At 44.3% G+C, this 13,476-nt stretch overlaps 1 protein-coding gene across 1 annotated transcript in view; it reads left to right on the top strand.

Moving 5' to 3' along the window:
* The window catches only part of FARSB (phenylalanyl-tRNA synthetase subunit beta), a 326,792-nt gene extending 314,725 nt beyond the window's left edge, over nt 1-12,067 (top strand). The window contains exon 17 of the mRNA XM_069213466.1: nt 11,802-12,067. Coding sequence (XP_069069567.1) covers nt 11,802-11,953 — 152 coding nt within the window. The 3' untranslated portion in view covers nt 11,954-12,067. The remainder of the gene's footprint in view (nt 1-11,801) is intronic.
* Nucleotides 12,068-13,476: the final 1,409 nt, after the last annotated feature.

Here is a 13,476-nt window from a genome sequence, read left to right as displayed (position 1 = left end):
GGGGTACTGGGTGTGGGTCCATGGAAAAAAATAATATTACAAACCGGAACATTGGTATAGATGTAGCTAGCCATCCTGTCACCACCCTTTGTGTATTTAGAGTGTGGTGAAGCACTTATCCAAGCTTGTACCCACAAACAATAAGGTGTGGTAGGATTTCTTAATACTCTACCACGCCTTTATTTTTTATATTAACCCCACAGTTATGATCTCAGTCTTATCTGGGATTATCTTTAGTCGGGTGTTCTGACTGCTAGGTAGTTTAGTTTAACACATTTAATCACATGACAAATGGTGTTAAAAACATGTTTAATCCGATTATAGGTGACCTCCAGGTTATATCACCAAGTATTCCTCTCAGTTATTAGTATAAAGGAGTTTATAGGAAGGTGTGTGACTGTTTATAATCAAGGGCCTTCTTTGAGTACCTCTCCTCTTTATGAGGGATAATAAAAATAGACCTGAGCCCTTAATAAATCTAATGTCACAATATATGTCCCAGATATCACCAGGCACTGAAGTATTGAGTACCCTGCAGCAAATTTTGAAGGATGTGTTATTGTGAGCCATTGCAGTGTTTGATGTAGGAGCAGTTTAATGTTCAAGGTGGGACAGAATTAAACAACGCAATTGCACCAGTAAGCTTCTCTTCTCCTGGTACATCTCTAATATAGTGTGTCTGGTTCAGAGCAGATGATATATTGATAGATTTATTTAGTATCCATGCATTTCTGATGAACATCTTTGCTTGATGTTGGTCTTCAGTCACCACAAGGACAAGATTTAGTATCAACCAGCATAATATCTGCAGCTTCTCGTAAAGTTTCTTTTTACCAGTGTAGCCCCTGTGTTTATCTTGGATTGTTATTTTGTCTTCTGTCACATGCTACCAGTTAGAACACATGGGAACCATTCTAAGGTACCTTAAGGCAGCCTCCTGTGTTCCATTCTGTGCCAAACATTCTTTCTGTTCTGACCTCTGTCCCCCACCTCAAAGTCAAATAACGCATTGATTGTGCTTCCCTAAGAAATTATTTCAAGACTTGGACAATCTGCTGATTGATTTAATATGGGGTAACATTGGTCACATGTTCACGTTGGCCAAGTTTAAGCTCCTGGTAGGAGAGGACGACCTGGAAGCTTCATCCTTTGAACACTGTTACTTGGTGACGCAGCTCCATTTTGCATCTCACGGGCTATCTGACAGAAATCTCTGTGGGGCATGGCCCATTCGAGGAGGTGATGAAATTCCTACTCTGAAGATCAAAACTAACAATACAATGCCCCACCTAGTGGGAGAGGCATACAGCTGTAGGTGCAAAAGTGAAATTCTTACCAGGCATGTCACGTTGTATGCTCCAGTCATACCTTTATCTACTTACCGAAACACCAATGGTACCTTACTGCCACCAAACTGGGAGGCTGGCAAGAGGCAGGTAGAGAGAAGTTGGGAGATGTTTTCCAAGACAGACGCCTCCTCACCTTTGAGGAGATTTCTGAGCTCTTCAGAATCAACAAAAAACAATTCCTTATACATGATAAGACAGTCAAAGCTTGTCGCACACACCGAAACACAGACTCATACTTCTATAGGTGCTTCCAACCAAAAGCACTGGGTCCCCTCAGGGGGAAGTACTGAAAATTCATTAGTTGGGCTCCTAGAAGTTTGGGATAGTGACCTGGCAGAGCAATACATGACTCGTAGACATTGGAGGCCCTCCGACATCCACATATGATTGCTCAGAACGCTTCAAGTTCATGCATTACTCAGTTCCACACAGGGCATATCAAACACCAGACAGGCTTTTTCATACATTTCCCACTGCAGGCCTTCTCTGCCTTCCCTGTGGTGATCCACAGGCTGACCTCAGCCATATACCTTAGAGCTGTCCCTCACTAGCCAAGGTCTTCTATACTCCTGGGTTACACTTTGTAGTGTGATACACTCACGCAATCTGTACTCTGATGTATGTGGTGCATAGAACTCTGAGGCCACCAGCAAGCCCTCACCCCAATACTGGCTATACGCAGACCGACAACTCATTTTTTGGAAGAAGTTTATTTTCTTAACTTTTCACTTGTTAATTTCACCCACTGCAAAAGATATTTCACAACATATTTACAAGATAATAACCATTTCATAAGTTTTACTCTATAACCATAAATCACTTGTGACAGGATCCCTTTCTGCTGTATTCGCCAATTCCAGCAGCCACGCAAACCACAAGGCCAAGCACCTTTGGGGGGGGGCGCTTAAGTAGCCCCCCAGCTGGAGCACGGCAGCTGAAACCGGCTCAGGGAACGCTGCACCTACGTTTACCCCTTACCTAGCTTCCGCCCCCACACCTCGCGAGGCGTGGGGGCGGAAGTGCATGGGCGAGACCGACGCACAAGTAGTGCGAGGGGTTCGGGCCACTGCGGCTCCAAATCCTAAGGGGCTGCGCTCTGCCCATGTTGGCGAGGGGGCTTTTCCCTAGTAAGTTTTAGTTGTTGTAACATGCTCCCTGCTATCTATTAAGAGACGGTATTGCCAAGCAACGCCTTTCTACTCCTAGTCTAACATTACTGTGCACTTTTCATTATTAGAATGAGGTAGAAATGATTAGCTTTACTGTGATAAACGTAAAAGGCGATCAGCATATTGTCCATGGCGCCAAATGCACATGGTATGTAAAAGTGCTTTGGCTTTTGACTCTTGTTTATGACACCTACATCGTGCGTTGTGCCTTTCTGTGGTGCGGAAGGAAATAGATGCGTAGCCAACAGACTATCGCCTGCAAGAGTCCCCGGTCCTAAAGCGGCTGAGGTTGGAGGGAGTTGTGTATGTGAATAACGCACCACGCACCTTAAACGACTCAAGTGCGCGAGAGAAACAAATAATACGCAATGCATTGGCAGACAGACAAGGAAAATGATCCCAAACACCTTAATCGCGTTCCCTGAGGTGCCGAGACTTGCATCCTGACAGTTCTGACAACATCCCTTACCTGTCACCTCTTCACTTGAATAGCACACGAGCGCCCCGGGCGAATGGCTCTTGTGGATGGCTGGAGTGAATTTACTTTGTTTGTGTAAAGTTAGTAGACATCGATTGTGTCTTGCTTAACTTGTTGGTAGCATTAGAAGGATCTGTATGATTCAGGGGCGGTAGTGAGAATTTACAGAAGCTCTTCTCACGCGCAGTGTGATAACAAAGTGTCTTGTCACCCTCCCCCTTCCCGCCGTTGCTTTGTGGTGGCTGCATAACACGTCTGCAGGTGTGCTCAGATAAGCACCTGTGCACTTCCAAGGCCCGCTGATCTGTAAAACGTTGTAAGGGCTTTTCTTTCGTTTGATGTGGGAAGCCAGCCAAGGAGCTCACCGGATTAGGTTTAAGGTCTTTCAGATACCGTAAATATTTCTCATGAAGTGAAAAGTAAGCGCTCTCACAAATCTGAAAAGTGAAATCCGCGCGGTATGCATTCACCGGAACTAGGAAATTGCAAGATCTCTTGACACTTGAGTTTGAAATTAGCAGTCCAATTACAGGCAATAAATAGGACTTGCGCTTCTATTGTACTGTCCGTGGTAGTCATCCGCTTGCAGCACTTAACCCGTAAAAGGACATTTTCAGATTAAAGGTGTTGGACTGAATTTTCCCTGCGCTGGTCCCTGTAGCCAGAGAAGGGGAAAACAAGTTAAATTTATTATTTTTATATTGTAGAAGACACTGCAATAAGCAATTTAAACTTCTGAGCTCAGGAAGGAGTCTCCGGAGCTTCGGCACACTTGATCATATATTCAAAGTGCGGCTCTCGATTCAGCAGGGAGGCGACTGGCCAGCTTGCCACATGGCGTGCTCCCGCACAGAGGAAACGGATTCACAATTTTCCCCATTTGCAGGGCTCATTCGAGCTTCATTTTCTGTAATCTCAAAAATGTCGTTTATGGTAAACCAGTATTTTGGTGTGTGCCCGGATCCAGTTGCCACACATTGAACAGACCGTTAACAAGGATTTATTTCACGCTTTTGTATTGTTAAAATAGCGTGAGGGAAGGAGACGTTAAATATCAAACTTATTAATGACTTTGTCAAAACAGTGTTGGTGCGGGTAGAATTAGACAAACCATTTACTATATTACTATTGTTGCTCAAAAGCACACGTTTTTCTCCTCTTTATTAACTCTAGTGTAAAGCGATGTGGCCACTCTTCGAGGCCTAGCAGCACTATATCAAACCCTCTCACATAAAAACATACAGTCACATATGTAATCAAAACATGAAATGTCAACGCCTCTTGTGCTTCCGTAGGTGGCACACATTAAAATGGCTGCGCACTTTTCTGTTTTTGCAAGGATCAGTGACTGGGCTGTAAACGTTGTTTGTACTTCACCGACCATTAAAAGACCATAAATACCGTAAGATAACGCCGTTGAACATGGACAAGAATTCAAAATGAAAAATCCATTGAGCGAGGAAGGGATTTCTTTTTTTTAAACAAAGGTTCATTGGGAAAAGGCTCTTCCGTAATCAGCCTGGCTTATTGAGACGACGATGGCAGAAAGGTAGAAGCCGCTCGCCGTGATGCAGTGAGCCTCTCCCTGTAGTATTAAGACGGCTTCTCCGTTACCCTTCCGAGCACCGACTTCCGATGTTCCAGTAAATTACGGCTGTGACTAAATACACTTAAACTCACCCCGTGAGTAGGCCCACAATCTTGCTGTACTCGCCCTTGGGAAAGAAATGAGAAAATAAGCTGTGAAGGGTGTTTGCAATGAGGAGCAGGGAGAGGATGCCCAGCCCTTTGATGGTCACTGGACCTGAAAATGTGTTAAAGACTAGGTACTCCAGTGGACGATTGGTCAAAGAATAAGCCCCAGTATCACCAAAGTGGCCCTACTGTCTGATCTCTGCAGATACCATCAAAGGTTACTAAGCAAATGCTACAAAAGCTTTAATCAAATGAACTCTTGGCAACACCATAAGCCTCTAAAAGAATTCTGATGTAGGTAAGAGTATATGTATCTTTTCATTGTCAGATTAAACTTTACGGCTTTTAGAATGAGACAATTTAAGAAGACATTGATATTATGGTCTGAACTTCCTTAGTATGTCACATCCCATTGTTTCCTTTTTCTCAGCAACAGTTATGTTTTAGAAATCATATATGCTTCTTTACTCTGCCAAAATTAAGAACCTTTGTGTTTTAACGGCTCACATCCAGAGGCTTGTATTTACAATGGAGGGGGGTGTGGGGATGCAATAAAAATGAAAGTAAAAAAAATAAAAATGCACCTGCCTGCTGAAGATCTTTTCTACTCATGTCGCCTCTCACATCTCCGACACGTGACGTCACGGGAACCAGGAAACTGCACAAACCAATCCCATGCTGTTTTCATGCTGGTAACCAGCATGAAACCAGTGTCTGGATTGGTTGGAGCGGGCTCCCTCAGCTCTCACCAGAGTGCTCGAGGCCTGTGCCTTCTCTCACCCAGCTGTTTTAAGACAACTGGGTTAGAAATGTTTAAAGTGTGCATGTGTGGCTGGCTGTCGCAAGACTTTAAACATGTGCACAGCCCCCTGCTTCACCTCTGCCGCGATTGCCACGCTCTTTCCTGACACTCAGTTCAGGACGGGGCGTTGAAAAATAAAATAGTAAGAAACAAAGGCCCGTATTTATACTTTTTGACGCTAAACTGCGCTAACGCAGTTTAGCGTAAAAAAAATTTGCGCCGGCTAACGTCATTCTGAAGCGCCATGCGGGCGCCGTATTTATTGAATGGCGTTAGCCGGCGCAAGCAGACCGGTGCTGCCTGGTGTGCGTGGAAAAAAACACGTACACCACGCAGCGCCGGCGTTGGGAAAAGTGGCGCTAGGGCGTCTTAAAAATGGTGCAAGTCAGGTTGACGCAAAAAATCGCCTCCACCCGATTTGCGCCATTTTTAACGATGCCCAGACGCCATTTACATGACTCCTGTCTTAGTAAAGACAGGAGTCATGCCCCCTTGCCCAATGGCCATGCCCAGGGGACTTATGTCCCCTGGGCATGGTCATTGGGCATAGTGGCATGTAGGGGGGCACAAATAAGGCCCCCCTATGCCACCCAAAAAAAAATAAAAATTTTTTATACTTACCTGAACTTACCTGAATGTCCCTGGGATGGGTCCCTCCATCCTTGGGTGTCCTCCTGGGGTGGGCAAGGGTGGCAGGGGGGGTCCCTGGGGGCAGGGGAGGGCACCTGTGGGCTCATTTTGAGCCCACAGGCCCCTTAACGCCTACCCTGACCCAGGCGTTAAAAAGTGGCGCAAATGCGGGGTTTTTTGACCCGACCACTCCCGGGCGTGATTTTTGCCCGGGAGTATAAATACGACGCATTTGCGTCGCCGTCATTTTTTTTAGACGGGAACGCCTTCCTTGCATCTCATTAACGCAAGGAAGGCGTTCACGCAAAAAAATGACGCTATTTGCCCATACTTTGGCGCTAGACGCGTCTAACGCCAAAGTATAAATATGGCGTTAGTTTTGCGCCGAATTTGCGTCAAAAAAACCGACGCTAATTCGGCGCAAACGGAGTATAAATATACCCCAAAGTTTCTTACCATTTTATTTTTCTGTTGTGAGGGGGCATTCTGTTGGCTGGGCGACGCTGCTCTTCCCACGTGGAGGGGCCGCCCTTGCTCACATCCTACTCTGTTCAATTGATATCAGGCCGGTTGTAGTTGTTAGCAGTTTGGGCCATTCAGAGGTTGCCTCTTTTTTTGCTCAGATAAAGTTATCAATAATGTAACCTTGCTTTTCTGAAGACTGTTACTGTAAAAGATATATGGTTCTTCATGACAAGCCGCTGTGCACAGGGCTAAGAATGTTCCCGGGCTATGTTCACTTGGACAAGTTTTATCATAATCATCATCATTCCGTTTCGGGATGCTTCGAGTGCCTTTTAGGACCCTTTACACTCTCATTTCGACCTGCGTCCAGAAAGAAATACATCTTCCGTGGATGCGAAGCTCTCCTCCTGCACACTTCAGTTTTGTCAGAAAATTAAGGAAGTTGGTAGAACAGTTTCAGGCAGAACAAGATCGCCTCAGAAAGATTCACCACCCTTGGTTGTTCACAAAAGTTTCGACTAACCCAGCTCCTTGTCTTTAATTTATTCAGTGCAAAATATTCACTGTTGAGTTCCAAAGACACTAAGGTAGTATGTATATATTTAGAACAGTGTATTTTACGTCTATCTCTGTTCTGGCAAAACAGTGGCCATGCTATAACAGGCAATAGATAGCTGCGATCCGCATCGGCCAACTTTTTAGTGGTCTCCAAGGAATCCATGGCAAGAGGCTGTGCCTTCTCAGTGCTGGCTGCGAGGCAGTGGAACCTCACCTCACTTGCTGTGAGCTACGCCATATCTATTGGCCTTGAGGAAGGCATTAAAGTCATGGTCTTTAATTGAGTGGTCTTTATCGTTTTTGAGTGTAGCTGATTCGCCCTACTGCTAGTTAAGTCCCAGGACACGTTTTAGGTCTTAACTGCACTCAATGTAAAAGATAAATACATTTCTGAAACCAGGCCGTACCTCTTTCCACAGACCGCTGTTCTGTGCAGACATGTGCATCTTGGATCTTGAGATATTTGTCCTGCCAGTAACCCTGCATGTGGTGAGTGTTCCAGCCGGGTAGCTCAGTGGAATAATGCCTCCACTACAGGGTTTGACCTCTTGGACAAAGGTGCAAATCCTGATGGGTCCACTCAGTCTTTCACTGTTCCGGGGTCTGTAAAGCAAGTACCAATGAGTTGGGTCACAATTAACATCCGCTTTTCAGTGCAAAGATGCCCTAAACTGCGAATGTGCGCTTTGCAAATACACATTGTTATTTAGGTTTCCCGTCCTTTATCTGCAGTTGGGTTCAATCACAACTGCAAAATGCTTCAAATATCAAACGCTTCAGCTGCTTTTGCAATACTGTTTCCACTTTGCTTTCCTTTCGGATGACGTCACTCCCTGCAAATTCTTTCTCAGTGTTTTAATTGTGACTTGTTGACTTCACCTTGTCTGGGACGGTAATGAAAGACACTTCAAGTATCCATGAAAATTGATTCGCTGCACTATTATTTCAAGAGTTCTGTAAAGAAACTAAGAACATCACAGCACACGTATTGCAAGCACTACTTCTATTGGATCTATTTCATTTATTTTTTGCTTCCTTTGGTCTTCTTTGACAATTGGCAGTCTTATAGGACTGTAATTTGTAGCTATTCCACTAGCCTCTCAATAAAGATGCCTTAAAATGGGATACAATTGTCAGTGGCAACACCACATCTGGTGTTGAGGGCAGTAGGAGAAAAGAATGCATTAAGGATGGCATGATAGTCTACTTTTTAACTGTACACCAAAATGGCAGCACAGTGTACCGTAAGCTAACTATGACTGCGGTCCGATGAGAGTAGGAGAGATTTATGCCTGCCTTGGAATTCATTTTGATTTTTTCCGTGTGACCCTCTTGCTGCTTCTAAAGGAAAAAAAAACTGCACCCAGATTTAAACTTTATTTGATGCCATCTTTCACATTGTTATTCTGTCCCGCTGAGTGGAACAAAATCTGCCTTTACCCGTACACCGAAATACAGAATATTGGAAGGAGTGGTACACCTTATTGTAATTTTGCATGAGAGCTCTGAATGTGCTGCAGAGACATCGTCAAGTCTCTGCAGCTCTGCACGTTATATTTATAGGGATTTAGCTGGATGATTCATCAAAGATATTTGTGCCACAATGAGACATCAGCACGGTGGTTAAAGTGCACGTACTCTGTTTCAGAAGTCGTGGTATTTTCCAGTTAAAAGTATTGCATTTCCTCCATGAAGTGCAGATACTCTTCCATTGAAATTAACGAAGGTCTGGCACTCAGTACCTGTGAATACCCACCTATAGGACCTCTTCATAGAAAGGGCAGGAAACACGTGAAACTGCTTCTCAAGCAAAAATGGTGTGGAAATGTTAACTGAATTTGAAAAAAATCTGCACAGCCCCGCCGTGCAGATGCTACATCAATACAATAATAACCAGAAAAACTGCAAGCAGGTAGGTGAGCCTGGCAGACCTTACTTATATCAAGAGTCTGTTCTCATAAAGTATAGAGAGGGTGCGTACTGATTAACCAAGAAGAATCCATGGCTTCATTGGCCACTTACACCCACAGCGAAGAGCTGTACATCAACAGGAAAGAAGCAGAAGACTCATAAAAGCTGCACAGTGAAGTCTTATACCCAACCACTTATTTCCTAGGGATGAGTTATTTGTCTGCATGACAACAATGTCATAACTGATCAGAGCTAGGACCCCTGCGGGGGTGCCCCGTGACAAAACTCATTCATTTGCATGAATTATTTCTGAGGAATGTTTGATAGACCCCAACCTAAAAACAACGAGGTAGGGAAGCACTTACCTAATAGACCACTCACCTCAACTGACTTGGGCCGGTGGAAGGCAGAATACCTCCTTCCTCAGGGAATCCAAACAATCAGAGACATTAGTCTGGACCAAGGCAGGAATTTAAACTCATCGCAACAGAAAACACAAGTCATGATGTGCATTTTGTATTCTTTTCATATTGCTGTGTGTGTGTGTGTTTTTTTTTTTTAAATTTCGTGATGGGTATAAAATTGTAATTCGCAGAAGATATGCCTATGAATTGGTATGATATAACTCCCATGAATTGTTTTGAAATACTAATTGTACACGATTTAAAATATGGGTTTGTGTTACATAAGCTTACATATGTGTTAAGCCTCTAGCGAGCTGAACGTCTAGATATCCAGAGCAGGCGCCATGCTGAAATGATTGAAAGTCTGGCGAGGCATCTGGGAGAGGGATTGACCGCGCAGAAGTAAAATGCCTACTTTTCGGTTGCATTCTGAGGTTCAGTGACAGTTTGCTTAGGCGCATTTTAGCTTTTTTCTTGTGCCCAACTCGTAGGAACGTCGGTGAAAGTAACATCACCAAGGTGCAGACATGTCCAACTTTGATTGCATGTCCGCATGTGCAGTTTTATCTTAAACGAGGAGGGAAAGTTATAGGTTGTTATTTTAAAGCGACCCCTTGTAGAGGGGGGACATCCCAAAGGAAAAGCGTGAGGTGTTTACAAAGTGCCCTGTGTTAGCTACTGTAAAATCACTTTTCAAACAAAGAAGGGGAAAGGGCCGAGTGTTTGTTTTGAAGTGGGGAGTGATTACAGACTTCCTCTGGGACGGCCTTTGCTGCGGTTTGTACAGTATACATGAAACTCCTTGAAAGGCCTGCACAGATAAGGAATGCAGGTCAGGTTACTGGTAATGCGGCGTGTAATCAGGCGTGACATTCTTGCTCAGCCCTCAGATGACAGAAAGCTTTATTTACTAACACATAATGAGGTGGGACGGAAAGCTTTCATGTTTCAGGTCGTCTTTAAGGTTTGTCGAGTTTCTTTTGTGTGTGCACGGAGATTCTGCTGTGCCGAGGCTGTGCAACAATTGATTTCCAGCATTCAGCACGCAATTAACGTGATCAAGATTTGTTCTTCACAAATGTAGTTTGCTTCACATCGATTAACATTTTTCATGAGGGATCTGAACATGAAAACACTTCATTTTGAGGATAACCTTTAAAATACTTATTATTATTAATGTGTGGTTACTTTTTCTTCACAGCGATTAACTTTTTTGTACGAGGAACCTCAAAATTGAAGGCACTTCATTTTGAGGATAAGTTTTAAAATACATAATAACATTAATTTATAGTTACGGATGCCCTGTGGTTTACTAGTCCAATCCATGTGTTAGTCGTTACCCTATCTGCCCCAACACCCAGGGCCAGATTTATCAATATTTCACGCAACGCAGCGAGACAACTTGCTGCATGACAGGGAAAGGGTAGGAATGTGCATAATTTACCAGTGTATGGTGCATCCCTGCTCTCTGCCTACGTGGTGCACAGTGTTCTGCCTAGAGCCAATGTAGGCACCCTTGTGCCATGGTGCAAGGGTGCCTGTGCTGCAATCAGGATTGTTTTAGTTCAGGACTGGACACCTTCCTGAACAAAAAAGAATCCTTGGAGGCTTTTTCCGCTTTCTAAGCGTGCGGCATAACGCAGAACAGCTAGAAAGAGGAAACAATGAGGGGAAATAAGAGATTTCTCCTTGTTGCGCCTCCCTTGGGAGGACGTTGCGTTTTGATGTATTTAGAGGCTTACCAGCCTTGGTAAATTTGTGAATGCACCAAAATCAATGGGTGGATGTGAGGGGGAACACCCACGCTCCAGCCATGGAACGTCTTGCCAGGGCAGAGTAACACGTGGCACAACTTCGTTGCCTTGCATTACTCCTGATTTACCTAGCAGCGTAAAAAAAGCCATACAAGGTGGCCTTTCGTTGCTTGGTAAATCTGACTTAATTACATTGCCTTTACAACACCAAGAGTGACGCAAGGGCAACACAACACACTGCTAAATATGGCTCTTAGTATATGGTTTAACAATGTAACGTTTACTGTAAAGGAATGGCCAGCATTGGTGTGTTCGCCAGATCTTTGCAGCTTGGCTGAGCAATACTGCATTCATATTCAGTGAATTCTGTGAGCTATAGGGGTATGTTGCCATCTGGTAAAGAACTGTGGAGAATAACCTATTTCGACAAAACATTTCAATGCCTTAATGCAGATGGAAACCTTCCAATGAGAGAAAATTAATGTGGGCAGAAAATGATGGTGATAGATTGAGCCAATATAGTAACAGAAATACGAGTTAATCCTAGATGAAATGTTGATTTTCTGTGTTTTCTCCATTCTCGCAGATCCTGCCTTTTTTCCTGGACGCTGTGCTGAGGTCTTTGCTGGCAGTAGAAGCATTGGAAAGTTGGGAGTTCTCCACCCTGACGTCATTACGAAGTTTGAGCTCACCATGCCATGCTCTGCCCTGGAAATTAACATTGAGCCCTTCCTGTAAATGGGCAGATGGCCCTGCAGCCGAATCTCCCCTCCTTTCCTCATTCGGTTTAGTTCGGATTTGAAGGAATTCGCTCCTGCGCTAACATTTAATAAAATATAATGGTCTATCTGATTTTCTTTGTTATTATTTCGTCCTTTTGAATGCATTAAATAACATAAAAGCCACCCAAGCTAGGGAACAATACATCTACCGTGAAGCTACCAGACTACAGCATAAATGGAGCAGCTTTGAGGGATATTGACGTTTTAACTGGTAACAACTTTAGAAATCATTTTACATCTCACAATTCCTAGGTGAAAATAGAAAATTGCTGCGATGAAATATTTATGAGCAGAGAATGTTTTTCAGAGACGTCCTGTTCCATGTTTTTTTTTTAAAACTTGAATAAACACATTTTGATTGATGGGAGACATTGGTTATAAGGTCTTTCCCGTGGTTTTGCTTGTATTGCTACAAGGAGAGCATTTAGGCCCATATTTATACTTTTTGACGCAAAACTGCGCCAACGCAGTTTTGCGTCAAAAAAATTAGCGCCGGCTAACGCCATTCTGAAGCACCATGCGGGTGCCGTATTTATTGAATGACGTTAGCCGGCGTTAGCCGCCGGCGCTGTCTGGTGTGCATTAAAAAAAAACACGTACACCAGGCAGCGCCGGCGTAGGGGGAAAATGGCGTATGGGCGTCCACAAATGGTGCAAGTCAGGCTGAGGCAAAAAAACCGCCTCAACCAGATTTGTGCCATTTTTTTTCACTCCCAACCCCCATTGAAATGACTCCTGTCTTAGCAAAGACAGGAGTCATGCCCCCTTGCCCAATGGCCATGCCCAGGGGACTTCTGTCCCCTGGGCATGGTCATTGGGCATAGTGGCATGTAGGGGGGCACAAATCAGGCCCCCCTATGCCACAAAAAAATTAAAAAAAAATACTTACCTGAACTTACCTTAATGTCCCTGGGATGGGTCCCTCATGCCTTGGGTGTCCTCCTGGGGTGGGCATGGTTGACAGGGGGTGTCCCTGGGGGCATGGGGGGGGCACCTCTGGGCTCATTCTGAGCCCACAGGTCCCTTAACGCCTGCCCTGACCCAGGCGTTAAAATCCGGCGCTAATGCGGGTTTTTTAGACCCGCCCACTCCCGGGCGTGATTTTTGCCCGGGAGTATAAATCCCACGCATATGCATCGGAGTCATTTTTTAAGACAGGAACGCCTACCTTGCATATCATTAACGCAAGGAAGGTGTTCACGCAAAAAAATGACGCTAACTCCATGAACTTTGGCGCTAGACGCGTCTAACGCCAAAGTATAAATATGGAGTTAGTTTTGCGTCGAATTTGCGTCGAAAAAAACGACGCAAATTCGGCGCAAACTGAGTATAAATATGCCCCTTACTGTTTTTCAGTTCAAACCTTAAACCTTGTTACAGAAGTGTCTATCAGGTGAGTGAGTAACCAAATGTGGATTCTTATTTGAATGTATGGTGTACAATTGTAGCAAACAGAATGCTTTAGATTACTGCTATTCG

The sequence above is a fragment of the Pleurodeles waltl genome, chromosome 11, assembly GCF_031143425.1.
Source record: "Pleurodeles waltl isolate 20211129_DDA chromosome 11, aPleWal1.hap1.20221129, whole genome shotgun sequence".
In the NCBI taxonomy this organism is placed as follows: domain Eukaryota; kingdom Metazoa; phylum Chordata; class Amphibia; order Caudata; family Salamandridae; genus Pleurodeles; species Pleurodeles waltl.
The sequence above is the reverse complement of the archived record's forward strand: the minus strand, read 5'-3'. Positions and strand labels throughout refer to the sequence as shown.